At 38.2% G+C, this 19,546-nt stretch overlaps 1 protein-coding gene across 1 annotated transcript in view; it reads left to right on the top strand.

Moving 5' to 3' along the window:
• Positions 1–494: 494 nt before the first annotated feature.
• The window catches only part of LOC103799791 (E3 ubiquitin-protein ligase MARCH11-like), a gene marked incomplete at its 5' end in the record, with an annotated part of 31,296 nt that continues 12,244 nt past the window's right edge, over positions 495–19,546 (top strand). The window contains one exon of the mRNA XM_009072139.1: positions 495–650. Coding sequence (XP_009070387.1) covers positions 495–650 — 156 coding nt within the window. The remainder of the gene's footprint in view (positions 651–19,546) is intronic.

Genomic DNA, 19,546 nt, shown 5'->3' with positions numbered 1-19,546 from the left:
AATACAGGAATGTGTGAACTACTCGGGGAAGTGCTTAGTTAAATTATCTGAGGTCCTGCCTGACAGCTGGCTGGCCGGACAGCTGGGAGCCCTGCTCCAAGAGCAAGGTTCTCTTGGAATCGTGGCGTCACCCGTTTCTTTCCTAGTGATGACCACAAATAGCTGTTAGGGAAATGTGTCTGTAACCACTTTCTCTACCTTTTGAGGTACTTGAAACGTCCAGTGCTGCTGTTGTTGGGCATGCGGTGATATTTCAGTTGTGTCACATAGGTACACAAGTGTAGACACCTTGCTGGTTTTTGGCTCATTAGAAGCAGCTAGATGTTTTCAAGACAGTTAATTTTTTTGAGTGTTTTATAGCCAAAAATACATGCTTTTTCACGCATTGAAATTAAGGCCAGGCCATTTTTACAGGCCTGTAAACATTGCGTTATTGAGTGTACATATATGTGAAAGATTCCTTTAAAGTTCATGTTTCTGTGTTGCCTTTTCAGGGTGAATTGTTAAACCCCTGCCGCTGCGATGGGTCAGTACGATACACACATCAGCTTTGCCTGTTAAAGTGGATAAGTGAAAGAGGGTCATGGACCTGTGAACTCTGCTGTTACAGATATCATGTAATAGCCATTAAAATGAAAAAGCCTTGCCAGGTAATTTGTTTAGTTGTTTTTTTTTAAGTATGTCTTTCCAGTCATTTTCAAAACCAAAATGATTCTTGCTTTTGTTTCCAAGGAAAATACAGCAGAAGATTCTATATGCTTCACCAGCTAGTACTTGCACCCACTTGAAGTTAGTTTTTAAGACCAGTTGCATGTTAAAATGTGTAGTCATTTGATTCTGTTATGTTCTTTTAGCTTTTTGCTTGCTGTAGAAATGGTCTTCAGAGTCTGTTAAATTTTCTAAGTAGTTAATTCATGCTGAGACATGACAGAATTACTCGGATCTCCCTGATTCGCTTTCTAAACTTTAAATACGCCTTTATTGTTTGTTAAAGACTCAGTCAAAAGTTGGTTTTGTTCAATCTCCAAGCTTGGGGTCCAGAGGGCGAGATGCAAAGAAAACTTATGTTGCCTGTGTATTCATCTTCAGTAAAAAAGTAAAAGGAGGTGACTCTTCAGTCTTGGCACAATCCAGAGTAGCAGAATGCTCTGCAAGTTCTGTCCACCAGTAGCTGTACAGAAGTTGAAATGTGCAGTAACATTTTTCACAGCTCCCTTTTAGCAGCATCACAACATACATCTGAAAGTTAGCGCATTGAAGTAGTACCGTGTTCAGGGAGGTGGAGGGGGAACTCAAAGCTTCAGCAGATTTGTTAGGGAAGCCTTAATACCACTTTGCATATCATAATTCTTTAAAGGCTTAAAATTCCATCCTGGAAATTGTGTTTTAGCATCTGAGGAACCCATTTAGTAAGATAATTGTATCTTTTTTTAGTTTTGATCCTATGAGCTTAGAGATGATGGAGCTCTCAAAGGCCAGAGCACTCGGGTCATTTTTCTGTGCCTGCATTTGATTGGAGTTTTATAGAAAAGACATGCTTGGATGGTAATGGCAGTTGTGTGAACGTGATAAGCATTCCTTGGATACAGGATATCTGGAGTATTTTCTTACAGCTGTTCAGATTAGGCACAAGTACTTTTAGAGACAGTTGACTTCAATTTTTTTCTTTGTAAATCCACAAAGGAGGCTTTTTGATAAATTTTCCTGGACAGAACCTTTATGATGTAAAGGAGTAAAGGGTTTGTAAAACACTTCAGAAAATTAAGGTGGTAGATTCTGTTTCTACACAAACTTTTTCTGATGGTTTGGCATGGGGTTTGATCCCTTTGGCTTTTTTTTTTAACCTTTGAAAAATCTTTATTTCCCGTATATCCATAGCAACCTCATCCTTTTTCTAGCAAGGACTACATTAGCAAGAGTTTGCAGTGATAGTATCTGAAAAGTTGTTAGACAGCAAAGACATGCCACATTTGCCTGCAAAAAGGTATCTGGTACTATTTGAGGTGTCTCTCCCAAGGTAGCCAAAATGTCTATGCAGAAGAGCAGATATGACAGAACTTATGAGAGACTCTGGAACTGCAACTGGAGGTCAAATGGGATATTGAAGGACATCTGAAATGTCATTAGACACCTATCTGTGGACAGCAGAATCGAGCCAAAGTGTGAAGAATAACTATTTGGTTTCTGTGGAAAACATAAGCAAAGAAGAAAGAGTCAGTAGATGACACAGTAGACAGCAATGTTTCGCCAAGGTACAGGAGAAGTAGAAAGAAGTGCAAGAGATGAAACTTAAATGCCATTCTCTTCATGAGCTATGGCACTTGGTTTTTGTTTGGGCTTTATTTGGAGCGGGGGAAGAAACTAGATTCATGCTTCTCCTTCAATAGCTTAAAGTATACTTGATTTATTTGTAACCCAGGCTTTCATTTTTAAAGTAAGTGTTGGCCATTTTTAACAGCTCTCTTGGTTTAAGTTTTTGGACAGGTTCTGAGTAATTTTCTACATAAAAGCCTGTTTTAAGGTAACCTTTTGGTCAGTTTTGGTAAAAAGCTAAGGATGAGACCATTTTAGTATAGAAGTAATTTACAACACCTTCAGTGAGTAGTGAACGTACATAAAAGTTCCCAAGCAAGCAGGACTTCTTGTATCTAATATACAATATTTGACAAGAGTAGTTCACTCTCTCAACAAATAGTAATCTGTCTCAGTCCATGGTCCCAGAATTGTCTCTATCAGTCTTTTACTTATGAGAACTCTGTGGACCGTGTCATTCTTGAGAAAAAAGATGCTCTTAACAAAAATAACTTTTTCTCAGGTGAATGCAGGTTTACACCAGGTCTATTTACAGTCAGGTCTATGCAGATTTACACCACCTCCTCAGGTTTGCTTTTACCTCACGTATTTATGGAATGTAACAAAGCATAGGGAGTTAAGAAGTAGATTTTTCTGTGTTTTCCACCAGAACATTGGAATAGATGTGAATATTCCATTTAATATCTAACATTTTCTATGGTTTCTGTTGCTTCACGGCAGGGAAGGTAATCCCAAAGTGGGGCCTCTTTCGAGGCAGTACATTCAAGGAACAAAATTTACTATGGTAAGTGACTATTACAATAGAATTTTTTCCAGTGTCACTTTGTATATTTCAGCAACTACTACTTAATTCAGTCCTGGAAACCCATAGACTTTTAATAGAGGAATAAACCATAAACCATAAAAAAATAACAAATTAACCCATAAGTTAACAGTGGAAGATGAGAACACAAACAAATTGATGACATTTGATAATGGATATAACAGAGAAATGCAGATTTGCACTTTTTTTTCCAGTATCCTTCTTAAGATCATATCAGAAAAACCTATTTAACCTTGCACTAGTCCATTAATGGAAGCACACATTCATGTTGCTGGACTTGCTCCTTATGGTGGGGTGAAATTTGATCCAATAAGATGCAAAGCTATGTTAATAATGAGAAACCACACGCCCCCAAACTATAATGGGGGAGCTGGAACAAATACTGCTTTGGGCAGGGAGTTTTAGAAGGTTTTTGAAAAGACTTAAAAAGGAGGGAGAAACATCAAATGTCTGACTTGGAAATTAAACCCACTTAGAATTACATTTTAGATTAAGAAAGAGAAAGAAAGCACAAACAGAAATATCTTTTATTAGTTTGTTAATCTTATAATTTGTACAGATTTCCTTCGTAAAGGAAATATATTCCTAAAGGAAATACAAACAGATTGCTTCATTTTTATTATTAAACTGTTAGATTAGTTCACTAGACTTGCAGTTAAGCATGAATGCATATTGAAGGATGTCTGTGCTCTTGTAAGATTCAGAAATAATGTTTGAAAGTGGAACAGAGTCATGCAAAGTTTGATAAAATATACTGTGGTGCTAAAACCTGTTATTTTCTGTAAAAGTGAACAGTAAAGACATTTAGAGAATAGCTTTTTCTAGACTGTCCCTGCAGTCTATCATAAAATAGTACATTAGATATTTAATATATCTTATTCATTAAAATATTGTATTCTGGTACTTCAGGTGACAAAGACTATTCCAAGAGTGATACAGTAGATTGATGCACTAATTTAAAAGCTAATTGCATGGCAATTCAACAACTCTTCTGATATCAGGAAAATCACAAAACAGTTATTTTAAAAAGTGTTTACTTATTATGCCTGATTTCTTGATGTAGACAAAAGAAATAAGGTTGCACTTAGTACTATCTAAGCAAGTATGTAGTTACTAGACATGAAATGTGGCTTGTGAGTTCAGTGGTTTTCAGTGGCCCAAATTATGTTTATTAACATTTGAGCTATTCAGGATAAAAAAATTCAATGCTCAACAGTTTTCATGCATTGCAGTGTCAATTTTTCGTATCATGTTAATGTGAGTAATCCTCACTCATTTGAGTAATCTCACTGGCATCAACTAGATAAGCATGAGCAAGTCTGTAGCAGCCTGCATGTATGTGTATGCATGTTGTATTAGAAAGTGCAAAAGTCACGTTCTTCTGGTGCTTCAATACGGAGGTCAGTGTCCAGAAAAAACTGTGTAGTAAAGGTTTAGTAAAAGTTATTGCTGATGACTATGCTCAGCTGGATGAAAGCATTTAGTTTTTGTGGGCATAATTAAGAAGGGGAAAAGGAGAGGGCTCAAATCCCCAATTACGCATTTTAAACTGCAGAATGTACTAACAACTATCTACTAATGCTGCTGCTGTTACATTGCCTGTAATGAAGATCCAGGAGGATGCATTGTGCTATTCAGTGTGTCAGTGCACCAAAGAACAAAAAGGATTGTCCCAGTCTTGAACAATTTACAGAGTTTGAACAAGAGATAAGGGTCAGATTGGGCTCGGAACACTAACCATTTCTATCATTGAGTATTTGACATCTCAAGTGGGATGTGTTTTGAAAGGCCTCTTGAAAAGAAAATAACGATGCTCCACAGGCACCTTTTGAATGTGAAGGCTCTGTGCAAGGGCTGTTGGAAAATAAAATACTTGGCTGAGACAGGTATCACGAACTGAACGGAGATGAGATTCAATGTCTGAGTAGTCATTAGAAGGTAATTAATACATCAATAAATGCCTGGAAGGACTTGAAAAATCAAATCAAGTCTTTCCAATTTGATGTGATGGGGAAGAGAGGAACCAGCATAGTGGAGAAAGAAAGCCCGTAACATGGTAAAAGTAGTGGAGTAAAGGGAGTTGTATTTGAAGGAGTCTTGGGCTTGCTGAGAAAATAACTTTTGTCATGAGCTTAAAAGATGTGTTACAGTAATTGAGACCTAATATGAAAGTGGTGAGGAGGAATCAATTCTTTATGTATGAATAGTCTTAGATATGCTGCATTGAATGTACATGCAACTTTAAGAAATATTGAGAACAGGAGGATCCAAATAGGTATTTAAATTTAAGATAATTACTGGGTTACAGAACAGATTCATGGATTGGAGGATGAATCCATACTGCTTGAGGAAGGCTGGGACATTAAAATCCTACAGATTTTATGTATATACTTAAATATATGGTAAGATTATACAAAAGCAGGCTAATACTTTAGTTTTGACAGAAGAGAGAAGCCTGAAACAGAAAAATAGACATCAGTCATCAGCATAGATATAGTAGTTGTACTTCTCACACTCATTCTTTTCCTAAGCATCTGCTTTTGGCCACTTATAAGGAGAGTTTACTAGACTAGATAGACCTTTTGATTTGATACACTCAGAGTCGTTTCAGTGACTACAATCCACAGATGGAGATTGCAATCTGTTCTAAGTACCACGCTTAGTGAGTTTAGAAATAAAGGAATAGCAGAGGTGTTGGAGAGGGCAGTTGTGGTTTTGTTTTGGAGTTGGGTAAGGCAAAATACATTTCCTGTGTGCTTTCTGGGAAAGATCTGAAGGTAAATGAGAGACTGAAAAAGAGAATTAGGGTAAGCAAGTGTCAGTGGTGCAAAGTAGAGAGATTATAGAAGAGAGCACAGTACAAATTTCATCACTGACATAAAGGGCAGAAATGCAAAAAACAGAGGGCATCAGAGAGAAAATTCTAATGGGATAATGAATTTCATGTTGTGTTGTGTTTTCTTCGGGTTTTTTTATAGCTAATGCATAGAAAGACTTGGAGATAAAAGGAGTAGAGAATTGGAGAATAAAGGCAGAAAAACGGTGTGGAGATAAAAGTCAGTTAAGCTTCAGAAATAGATCTGGTTAGCCATTCAGATGAGAGAGCAAATTTTTCATGGAGCAAGTAAGCAGGTCACTGGTGCATGGCTATCTTCCTAGGAGCAAAATATTTGGCTGTTAACATACAGAGCTGAAGGAGTGCAGGATGGGCATTACAGTGGAAAGAAGGAACAAAGCAGTAGAAGGTTTAGAAGGATGGATATAATGGATAACTAATGACAGGTGAGAGGGAAGAAGGGATAGAAGAATCATAAGCACCAATGATCTGAAAGTCATGAAATAATGAAGAATAATAGATGGACAAATGAACTGGTTCTATCACAATCATATCAAGGTGAGAAGGGGTAGGGAAAATCTAATAATAAAAGACTAGATACAGACCTAGGTGAAAAGCTAATCAAAGCAATGAATGGCTGTTTGTTGACTATGAGTACTGAAGCATATTTGTAAGTGATGAGGAGAAATGAAATTCACCTAAGAGGTCAGAGCAGTCATCAAATGGGAACAGAAGCCATCTGGAAGGAATATGGGAGATTATAGAGTCAAGCACTTCAGCAGTTCTGTTGGACTTCTAAAGTGTATACTAGCGTAATCAAGTAGAATACAAAATAAAAAGGCAGAGCATGCTTTAAAAAAAGAATAGCATTAAAGGTATGTGGGTGTGTGCCCTCATATGTTACTCTTTTATTTCCTGTAGTTTATCAAAAAAGCAATTGCTTTCCTGTTTTATTTTGTGAAATACATAGATTGTGATCAAGGCAGTATGACTGCTAGAATGGTGTGAAACAACAGTTAGTGCAATGTAAACTGTGAATGGTTCTTGGAAATAAATTTTCGGTTACAAGTGTCATCTTGATCTAGTGGTAAGATATACAGATTTTAAGAGTGACATCTTGGTGTATTAAATCATGGGCTAATCACTTCAAGGAAAAAAGTGGATTCCTTCAGCCTATGATTTTCATGGGGCAAAATGACTAGAATGAGGCACAGTGTCAGGTGGTTTTTCTGAGGAAATATATTGAATAACAGTTGTTGCTGGAATAATAAGCATAAATTACATATTTACAACAGATTTTGTTAGAAAAATAAATCCAAAAGTACAAGGCTGTGTGAATGGGAGTCAAGGTTGCTACATATACATAGTTGCTGCCATTTGAAAATGTTTAGAATATCTAACAATGCAAGGCTTAAGATTGTGGGACCTGCATTTGGGAATCTCTGAGTTACTGTTTTTTGTGATTTTCTGTCTGTTTGATTAGATGTTTCCCAATGGCTTGATCTTCTTGCCCAAAATTGATGAAATTTATGTAGTGATCAAAGATTTGTTTTTCCCATTGTCTTTTTGCCTTATGTCAAAAATCATGATTATTCAGGTTTTTAATTCCTATCAACAGAGATTAGTGAAAAATGCTGTAACCAAGAAGTAGGGGTTTCAGCATGCTTCTATATTTTAATGTGAAAAATTGTTAACAAATGACAGTGTGCTGCTTTTATACCTCTTGTCGAAGATTCCTTAGGTCATGCCTATCTGGCAATACAAGTAGCCTGCCTTGAGCACCAAATACTGTTATAATCTCCTGACTTCTCTCCCAGTCATGCTGTTAACTCTGAAGTGCCATTGTAGCTTTTTTCACAACTGACATTTTCCAAAGAATGTTTTATTAAATTAACTTTGAAACCTCCTTTTAATACTTCTTTGTTTTGAATGTTGGTCCATTTGCATTGCAGTCTTCAGTGCTTCATCCGAATGGTTGGCAGTCATACCAACGTACTGCATTCTTTAATTGCTCCACTGGAGAGAGAGCTTTTGCACTTGGATTTGTAAAAATTTTTTTTCCATACATAGATTCAAATTGGATGTTTGGTATTCAATCTGAAGATTCTTTCTTATTGCTGCAGCAATGTGCAGAGGATAGCCCCTGCCTCCTTTCATGTCACTCGTGCAACAATGAAAGAATGATTTGACCTCAGTTCTTTTGAAGTACTTGTCTGAGTCAGAGCACCCTCATTGTGAGTTTTGCCTGCATGACTCTTTTTCCGTGCAGTTCTTTGCTTTTTGTTTTAATTTATTTCATCTTTCCTTTTATTTACTTGTATTTCTTAATTTCTTTTTTTCTGCTGCCTTTTTTTTTTTTTACATGTCAGTGAATTTCATGGAGAATGAGTATTCTAATGCTGTTTCCTTTCCCCATACTCTTTGTCTGTATATGTCCCATTTTTCATATTTTTCTGTCAGTGTCTTCCCTCTAGGGCAGTATTAAACTTTGCCATTTCTGTGATGAGCATATTCCCAATACAGCAATTCCACCATATTGTTACCCACACAAACCATATTAGTGGGTGGGGACTACTTCCTGAGCCAAGGCTCATTTTTCTAATCTTTTATAGCCAAAGAACAGATATAATGAAGCACAATAATTCCTTAGTAGTTTCAGAAAGTCATGAACCTTCCCATCAAGATGAAGTACTTGATAACTTCATGTATATTTAGCTACTCTGCTGACACTGGAAAAATATTATTCCTAACACTACAAGGATCTTGAAAAAGGCAAATTCCATAAAACTGGCATCCAGGAAACTGTCACTGAGGAAAATGGAATTAAACTTCAGTATGCCCTCTCTTCTTTCATGCTAAGGAAGCTCTCTCTGCTCACTGGGCAAGAACACACAGACAGTGGGTCTACTTCTTAATGGAATGCTTTATGTATATCTCATTGCTTTATCTGAGCAATCTGCAATTTACAGTCTGCTATAGCTTGTGGTTACTCCCAGCACATCGCATTCCTCCTTTGATGACTAAATTCTGCATCTCAGTTTCAGGGCTGCTGTTTCATGGGAGGAAAGGAATATGACACATTTTCCTTGAAGGAATGGGCATAACAACTGGTGTGAGCTCACTGGTTCACATCAGAATAACAGGAGTAGACTATAGGAGTCTTACACTTGCAGCCTTTTCCTGCACCTGCAGCACTGTCCTCCACATAACCACTTTCTTTAGTGACTACTGGAATCATGATAAGCTCCAATCATTTGCTGTCACCTTCCAAAAAGGACACTTGGCCTGTATTCTTATGTACAATGCTTAAATATTTAAAATCCTCCTGAGACTTAACAAAGAGGGTCATTTCCTCCTCAACCACTATTTAGAGAGTATTGCATATCATCTCATTGCTTTCTGGATGCTTGCACCAAATAGAAATTTGATTAATTACTGATGCCTTCTGATATCTGTCAAATTGATGGAAAAGATCTTCATATCCTCCACTACTCAGTAGAAACAGAGTGACCTTCAAGTGCATCTTGTAGAGATGAAGTCTCAAGGGGGAATCTTATTGCTTTCAACAACTACCTGAAAGGAGGTTGTAGCCAGGTGAGGGTCAGCCTCTTCTCCCAGGTAAATAACAAACGATAAGACAAGAGGAAATGGCCCCAAGTTGTGCCCAGGGAGGTTTAGATTGGATATTAGCAAAGATTGCTTCATCAGAAGGGTGGTCAGGCATTGAAACAGGCTTCCCAGGGAAGTGGTAGAATCGCCATCTCCAGAAGTGTTGAAAGGTGTGTGGTTGTGGCACTTGGGGATAAGGTTAAGTGGTGAATGCAGTGGTGGTAGGTCAACCGTTAGACTTGATCTTAAAGATCGTTGCCAACCTTAATCATTCTATGATTCCATGATCTTTGGGATTTCAAAATCCTCTACTTCAGCCTGTCCTTTCCTTCCTATAGCCTTGGGTTAAAAAATCTAGAAAATATGTGAAATTGCTGGTCATTCGAGGGAAATGTGTCTGCTTCAGAGTTTCTTGACTGAGAGTTGTTACCATGTACTGGAATGTGTTCAGAAATTTGTGGAAAATCTGCTGTGTATTCACTGGGAAGAGTTTATGGCTGTCAGAGTTTAAAAACCTATCTTTCTCCTGGGCCTTTCCCTCAAACTTTTGTAGATCTCATAGGTATAACTGCTGTGAACCTAGCCACAGCAATTAGGACTTTCAAGATCTAAGGGCTTCAGTCTTCTAGTTTAGACTATTTTAGAATAGAAAGTTTCAGTAGTTTAAAGTTACTCTCAGATATCAGGTGTTCATCACGTGACACAAATGAATCTTTCTCCTCATTGTGCAACTATCATGCATCAGGTCCTCATGATAACCTCTAAAAGGTTCCTTGCTTCCTTGTTTGGGTTCAGGCACAGTTTTCTGATCTGTTTACTTAAAAATCATGTAACATTTCCACAGTGCTATGTCATATGCCTCTGAATTAGCATATCTGAAGTGTGAATAAGAAGCCATGTCTTTGTCCTAGTGTCACTCCCTCCTTCTTTTTCATCCTACCCCAAATTTGCTGATGAATTGGTCAGGTTACCTAAGTACTGAACCACTGTTGCCTCCAACATATGAATCCCTAAAGGTGTGACCCTTGGTTGTCACATTAAATCTGTGAGTATGTCTTTACTCCCCTGTGCTGACAACTCCTTTTCCAGTATGGTGACAGAAGTCAAAACCAGTCTTGGGATAGAGACCTGCTTCAGCAGGCATTACACTGTCTTTCTTTTTTTCTTCTGGTAATCAAGGCCTAATTCCATTCAGTTTAGGGGAGTCACAGAATCATAGAATGGTTTGGGTTGGAAGGGACCTTAAAGATGGTCTAGTTCCAACTCCCCTGCTATGGGCATGGAACCTTGCAGTAGGCCAGGTTGCTCAAAGCCCCATCCGACCGGCTTTGAGCACTTCCAGGGATGGGGCATCCACCACTTCTCCGGACAACCTGTTCCAGTGTCTCACCACCCACACAGTAAAGAATTTCTTCCCAATATCTAATCTAAACCTACCCTCTTGCTGTTTAAAGCTTCTAAACCTCATCCTATCTCTATACTCTCTGATAAAGGCTCCCTCCTCATCTTTCCTCTAGGACCTCTCAAGGGAGAAAAGGGTTTTGTAGAATATGTATGTTGCGTAAGAAAAAGAAAATTACTTCAGAAAGTTAAATTTGATTTACAAACTCAAATTATGCAGGAATTTGCATTAATCCAAAGGGGTGTTTAATTTTCAAATATAATTAATTTTCATTAATAAAGCAAAAATACTTTCTAAAAATTTCTGTATGTGCTGAAAACCCACGATCTTACTGCTCAGTCTGTCTGTGGCACTCAACATCTCTGCAGGATATTGTGTGTCCAAAGTAGCAGCTGCTTAGCTGCCTGCTGGAGAATTCCACCACTGGATGAGAGCCTGGGCTCTTCACTTTAGTGGACCATAAGCAGGCTTCTAAAAGCTGTTCTATTGGAGAGTTGCTTGTTTTCATAGTCACAAGGAAATACCAACCTTTCTGCTTCAGCACTGAGGCTTCCCATGCATTCTGATTTCCCTGGCTGGAGAGATGATGCATTCCTTTCTTTGATCTCTCTTCTCCCTTAGAATCCTCTATGAGTTAAGGCTAGCAGAAAAGGTTCTCTTCAGTACAGCTTAGCAAAAAACTGTCTGGTGTTAGTGGCAGAATACTGGCCATTTTCCCGATGTTTTTCCATGTTTTTTTAATGATATTGTTTCATAGCCAGTATTCTCTGCTTCACTGCTTGGATAAGTTACTAACAGTCAGCCAGATCTGACCTACCTGAAGAAGAGTATTAGGTCCTCCCTTTATCAGATGTCTGAGCCAGTTATCTCTTTGAGTGCTTTGAGCCCTGAGATCTTACACCATGTATATCACAGTCCTGAGATATGTTCCATTAGCTCTGCTGCAGTCACCAGTCTTAGATGCTCTGTGTTTCCTCAGCTCACAGTTTGATGTTTCCCAGAGTCCAGTGAGTGAGTGAGAATTCCATCTGAGATGGAGAAACCTTCCCTGCTTTTTCATTAGGCATCATCCTTATGAGTTGATTGCAGACTTTGGATATCAATAATTTTTTGTCTGACTACAATGACAGAACTAGGGCTATTTGAAGATCTACTTCCCTGTTTCTATCCATTCCAGAGAGATGAAAAGGTAACATACAATCATAGAATGGTTTGGGTTGGAAGGGACCTTAAACATTCTCTAGTGTTATATCCCCCGCCATGGGCAGGGATGCCACTCACTAGATTGGGTTGCTCAGGGCCCCATCTGTTTGTCTGACTACAATGACAGAACTAGGGCTATTTGAAGATCTACTTCCCTGTTTCTATCCATTCCAGAGAGATGAAAAGGTAACATACAATCATAGAATGGTTTGGGTTGGAAGGGACCTTAAACATTCTCTAGTGTTATATCCCCCGCCATGGGCAGGGATGCCACTCACTAGATTGGGTTGCTCAGGGCCCCATCTGACCTGGCCTGGAACACGTCCAGGGATGAGGCATCCACCTTTCTGGACCCTGGCCTGGAACACGTCCAGGGATGAGGCATCCACACAACCTTTCTGGACAACCTATTTCAGTGCTGCACCACCCTTTGAGTAAAGAATTTCTTCCTAAGAAGAGCAGCGTAGTATGTGCAAAATGTTTTTCAAGTGAGACTTGTTTCAGGGCTTATATCCTATAGGACCACTAAGGTGTTTTTCCAAAAATGTGCTCAAATAGTGTCATCAGAGCTCAAGTGTTACTGTTAATACTCTTAAGGAATCCAGAAACAGTGCTGACCATTGGATAGAGCAATCTTATGAGATGCTGCTCTGAGGGGAAGACCAATACCTCCATCATATGTAATTAGTGAACATAAGGAGGGGACTATTGTCCAGAAACAACAAAATGTGACTATGTAATAAACTTAAAAGATGCCCATTTGCAGAGCAGTAAGTGGTTCTTCGATAAGCATGTTTTCCATATGGACACCAGGTACTTAACTTTCATTCTTTTAGGTGCTTCTGGTATTTGAGAGAAACTGAGGATGTTTTTGTGCTGTGTCTGTATTTGTACTGCAGGAGATGGTACACAGGTCATGTGTAAATCATTAAACTGAGAACAATTTATAGTTCAGGGATTTTCAAACACAGTGATATGTATGGATATTACAGCTTTTAATATTACAACCGTTGCTTCTTGCAGCACTGTGAATGCTGATGCACAATATAATAAGTCAGAAATTGGGTACTTTCAGTGTTCAAAAGCATATTGTGCAATTTAATGTAATTACTCCAAGGGATTTCAGACATATTCATGATATGGTTAGAGAGAAATACAAAGTTTCTGGTATAGTGTATACTATAAAGGCAACTATTTTCTTTTCTTTTACAGACAGAGCTATAATATTTGATGATACACAGTATCTAAATTGCCACTCCATAATTAAGCACTATGTCTTACATGTTTTCATAAAAATGGAGTCTTGTAAGTTGGTGGGCAATCAAAACCATGGCTACCCAAACTATTAGAAAACTTGTAGTACTGGTTCAAACAGTACCTATTAGTGTGTAGTTGTGATTATTTAGTGATATCTGAAAAAAATAATTCAATTGACTTCTAAAATTTTGCTGTTTAATTTATATTTAATAACTTAAGAATAAGAATATATATTAATAATATTTTGATAGGAAGATATTATACTAATTCTTATAATTGCATTATGCATATTTAAAAACATTCTAAGTATCATACATAATGTGTAATGTATAAAAAATTGCAATAAATACATAAGATAATTCTTCCATTAGTAAAAAATTTCAAGCAGTAGATTATTTACCATATTCATTTGCACAGTCTGAAATTTTATAACTGTGACTAAATTGTCTTCAAGTGAAGATTTATTGCTAATTTAATTGACTACAGAATCAATCTAATTGACTTGCTCATCTAATAAATTACATTCAAATTGACTTTTAGAGCACACCCTGCTAGATTTTGTACAAGCCAGAACCTAGGATTGTCTTCTTCACAATTACATCCTAGTATATAATATCTTGGTATTCTTATCATCCTGCCTTTTAACCTTCATCCAAGATATACATTATCTTGCTTAGGGACTAGATAAGGTAACAACCTTACCTCTGAACTCAGTGTATGTATCTTTAGCCTTTTTGTTGAACTTAAAATCTGAAGTTTCCTTGTTTTATGTCTCACAAAGAAGGATGTGAAAACAGGATTGCCTCTTCCCTCATGTCGAGCATCTTCCAGATTTTACCATGAAAATTCTGATCACATTCTCTGAATCAGTTTTTGTTCAGGGCCAAAAAGGCCAGATGCCAATATTTGTACACAGTTGTTTTCTGGTGAGGTTGTACCCTTCACTGCTGAAACACATCATTGCCATATAGCAATAGGAAGAAGACCAGACAGTGAAGGTGCCTCTTCAGACCCTGTTCCTAACCAAAAGTGAGGAGTTGATTAGTGCCAGAATTATTTGTTCACCTGTGCATAATGTTGCTGCTGGATGCAGGGGAATCCAGTGACAATAGATGATGATGCACTACTTGATTGCATGTCTTTGGATTCATGGACTGCCTAGAAGCAGAATGGAAAGCAGTAATTACTGTGTACTTTAAATACAGCATCATTAAGATGCCTTGCAACTTCCAAGCTGTACTTATGCAATTGAATTTGTTTCTTCCAGTGGCACATAATTTCTGTGGTTCTTTTCCAGTAAAGGCCTTTCCATGGCCTCTTTTTCTGCAGTCAGGACCCACTGAAATATGCCAGTGTCAGAGATAGTTCCTGATGCACTGTACCATAGTGGAATAATCTCCTGACTCATCTCTATGGAGATTATGTGAATAGTCAATTTCATTTGCTTTCCCTTTGGTTCAGTGAACATCTATGTATTGTATAGGAATTGGAAGTGTTCCAATAAATTACTTGGATAGAGTTCTGTTATTGAATATCCTGAATAACACATATGCCTCAGTTATTAAAGTAGTATCTTTAGAGGTAAAAATTAAAAACTTTGCTTTAACTCAGGTGAACTGTGGGTTTGAGTCAAGGTCTCTGACAAGTGAATGCACCAACCATTAGGATGTAGAATATTATCAAATAAACCCTCTGTGTTTCCTCTTGTACGGGTTGTAAAAATTATTTATTTATTCGTAGCATTAAAAAGACAGAGAAAGAGTAGCCAGCACGTTCAGAATATCCAGCTAGCAGATGAAAATTGAATTTCAGTAAAGCAACTGGAGTTAAGACTTGATAGACAAGAAGGCATCAACAGAAACAGTCAAGAGCAGATGATCCCTCTATATAGTGATTAGTGTCCTGGGCATTTTTATGGAGGAGCCTTGTTCTGTCCCTCCATGCTGAGCAATTGCTTACATGCATTTGGTGAGTGCATTAATGTCATAATAAACTCCACAGTCTTAGCATCATGCTTAGAATTTTTATTTAATTTAAAAATTGTCAACAGTTTTAGCTAGATTTTACATGCAGTTTCTTTCCCAGGAGAGAAGGAAAAAGCAACTCAAGAAATCTTTGATACTGTCTGTGTTCAAAAAGAAGTACAAAGATGTATAGGCAAAACATGGTTAACCCTGCTAAGTGACTAGATCACATGAAAATTGTTAATACCTCCTTCATATAGCTCTTCTATAATCTTGCTGAGGCTTACTTCCTCTGGGTAATTAGAATTAATATGTTTTTTTCTCAGTGTTCTTCCAGGAGTGTGGACCTGGCCATAACATGAGTCTATGCTTGAGCTAAGATTTCTGTTTAATTTTGCAGATCATCTTTTAGTTGCAGAGAATGCAACAACCATGACAGGCTGTAATTTCCTCTGTTCATTAATATTTAATTTTCACATAATGCTATCATGAGTACAGCTAGGTTACAATGAAACAGTATTTCCAATAAAGCTGCAACAGAAGTTGAACAGTTCCTGCTTTACAGTAGGAATAGTATTTATTCACATAGAATGATAATTTTGCTTTCACCAAATATACATATATACATACATATACATATATGATATGTATGTTCAAAATACCAATGAACTAAGGCACTAAGCTTAATTAGTTAGAGTCTCATATGAGTTAAAAACTGACTTGAATAGAATTCAATTTAACCTTACATGTCTCTCACAGATACATCTTCATAACACAACATAGTGTTTATGTATTCTCTGTATTTCCTTCTTGAGGAATGTCTGTCCTTCCTGGATTCCCCTGCCTTCAGATGTTTCTCTGTATTTCCTTCTTGAGGAATGTCCGTCCTTCCTGGATTCCCCTGCCCTTCAGATGTCCAAGCTAGCACTTCTGCAGACCTCAACCCTTGCCTTCCCAAGAATCAAATACTCTCATTTCATGATCTCTATGTCCAAGATAGCCTCCAGCCATCATATCACATCACCCACCAGGTCTTCTCTGTTTGCAAAGAGCAGATTCAGTGGAGCACCTCCCCTATCTGGCTTACTCACCAGCTGTGTCAGGAGGATATCTTCCAAGCATTTCAGGAACCTCCTAGACTGTTTCTTCTCTGCCGTGTTATATGTCCAGCAGACTTCTGTTCTTGTTTGTTGAAGTTCTCCATGAGAACAAGGGCTAGCAAGCATGATACTTCTCCCAACTTAGAGAATATTTCATCTGTATCTTCATTCTGGTTAGGTGGCCTATAACAAACTCCCACTAGGATATCTGCCTTGTTGGCTTTTCCCCTGATTCTTAGCCATAAACACCTAACTTTATCATCACCATCATTAAGCTCTAGGCAATCATAACACTCCTAACATACAGGGCTGCCCTGCCAACTCCCCTTCCTTGCCTATCCCTCCTGAAGAGCCATCCATTGCAGCACTCCAATTATGCAAGTCATTCCACCATGTTTTTTGTGATGGCAGTTATGTCATGGTTTTCCTGCTGCCCAGTGGTTTCCAGCTCCTCCTGTTTGTTGTCCATGCTGCATGGATTGATGTAAATGCACTTCAGTTGGGCTAGTGATGCTGCATTTTCGGGGCGGAAGCCCTAAAGTCTACATGACTGTTCTCAGGTGTTTCTGTGCTTTCTAACACATCAATAACCCTTGTGCCTTTTCTGCCACATGGATCTCCACGCCTACCTCCAGTGAGATGGCAGACCAAAGAACCTTGCTGTCCCTCAAACACTGGCATGCTATCCCCAGACTTATCTCTAGTGAGATGGTTTTAGCCCTTTCCCCCTTCAGATCTAGTTTAAACCTCTTTCAATGAACCCAGATACCTCCTGTACAAAGATCCTTTTCCCCCTTTCAGACAGGTGTACTCTGTCACCAGCAGGCTCAGTGTCATGTAAACTGACCCATGATTTAAAAAAAAAACACAACAAAATTCTGCAGGGAGGGAGTTGCAGAGATCTGCCTGCTGCCCTGGGCAGGAACTTGTCACCATTGCGTCCTGTCATTTAGGTCACTGCTTTCAGTCAGGCAGAGGGTAGGGAATCCTCCATTTCACACATTCTGTCTGCCTATTGGTGTGATTCCAGTTGTCTTTCTCTCAGACTCCTTGATAGATCTAGACCTACTCACCTCCTCCTGGAACTTTAAGCAGAGTTCCCATGCCTGGGTGCACCTCTTACAGGGACACTCACTGCTGCTGGCTGGTACTGGCACAAGAGCAGGGCACACTCTGCAGCCTGGCACCAGAGTATCGGTGTGTTCCCACCAGAGCTCTGTCTGGGCAGGTGCCTCAGCCTGTCAAACAGTCCTGCAGTCTTGCCTCATTCCTTTTATATTTTGGCCAGCAATAAAAGGTAATTACTGATAATTTTTCAGAGAAAGAATAATATATGACTAATGCAGTTATCATCACAACTCTGCTTGTGGTCTCAAGACCTTGATTCTAACATCACTTAAAAAAATCATATAATAAAATGTTCAACTGCTTAATAAATACTAAGATATTGAAAGGTGAATGTACATAGAATGTGAAGATTTTGTACATTGACTAGGATGTCCAGACTTCTGGGCAGTCAGAAATCCAAGATGCATCCCCTGTAGGTGTAGATGTTTCACTCAGTTGTGTACATGCAGTAAGCCACCACTTCCAGGAACTCTCAGCTAAATTGCTTGCGTGATGCACAGATGGACAGGATCCTCACAGTAAATGTTATGCTTGCAGAATGTCCCAAGTAAAATACTGGTCCAGCCTTCCAAGCAGACTGAGAAATTACGTAAAGCCTGAACTGTCTGTATTGATGAGATCTCTGACACATGAAAAGGTAATGGACATTATGACCTCAGGCACTCTATGTGGTAATAATGTATCAAAATGGGCAAGCATTAATGGTGAGCTGCAATTTTTGTGGCATTGATTCTTTTGAGAAAAAGGTGTAAAAGTAGAAACTTATACCCAAAAATGGCATTTCAAATGTTTGTGCGTACTCGAAACAATGTGTTTTCTGCCCAGGCTGGTCAAAAGGTAATGGACATTATGACCTCAGGCACTCTATGTGGTAATAATGTATCAAAATGGGCAAGCATTAATGGTGAGCTGCAATTTTTGTGGCATTGATTCTTTTGAGAAAAAGGTGTAAAAGTAGAAACTTATACCCAAAAATGGCATTTCAAATGTTTGTGCGTACTCGAAACAATGTGTTTTCTGCCCAGGCTGGTCAATAAGTTAACAATATCACTTCATAAGTTAACAATATCACTTCATAAGTTGACAATATCACTGCATATTGAGTCATGCAGGCAACATGTACTTGCTGCAAAACATGTTAGAAATCCTAATTACCTAATCACATAGACCACTAACAAGATAAAGTAATGAACAGGCAAATCACAAAAGGTTTGTTGGAACTAAATAACTGTGGGTTTTTTGCTTCTATATGAATTTTATTCATATGTGTACACAGATTAGAAATCCTATAATGCATCATCAATGACAGTAGGAAAGAACTCTTTCCTGTCAGCGTTGATTCTAGCAATCAGAGCAATTAGAGCAATCTAACAAAAGGGGTTTGAAGTCATATAATTGATATGTTTTCAGGTTAATCATGTTATGTTATTATAGGTCAATGCCAGGTATTTTTAGTTACTTTTATGCAAAATGTGCATTCCAGAATGACTGGAGGGGATGAGAGGTTTCAGTGAGCAGTGTTCATGATAAGCTGTGTTTCTGGGAGAAGAATGGGGTAACCCTGTGACAGCACTTTGGCTTAAAGAATTTTGGTGCATCAGAAACGGGTGCCATTGAAGTTAGTATGCATTTTGGAGGCCCTAAGAAAATTTCCTAGATTCTTTATTACGACTGTAGGAAACCCTCTAGTTTCTCTGCATTTTTTATGCAATGTGTTCTAAGTACAAGCACAGTCTCAGTACTTTTTCGATCACTTTTCTGCCATGTATTTTAAAATAATTAATGGCTTTTACAAGACGTTATTAAAAAAGAGCATGTTAATATCGATTTATCTCAAACATGACAGACCTTTGAATATTTTATCCATCTTTATGTTAGTAAGGACATGCATATAACTGGATTAACTTTATT

Source organism: Acanthisitta chloris, unplaced genomic scaffold, assembly GCF_000695815.1.
Source record: "Acanthisitta chloris isolate BGI_N310 unplaced genomic scaffold, ASM69581v1 scaffold6783, whole genome shotgun sequence".
NCBI classification, from domain to species: domain Eukaryota; kingdom Metazoa; phylum Chordata; class Aves; order Passeriformes; family Acanthisittidae; genus Acanthisitta; species Acanthisitta chloris.
Note: the sequence above shows the minus strand (reverse complement) of the source record. Positions and strands in the feature narration are given on the sequence as shown.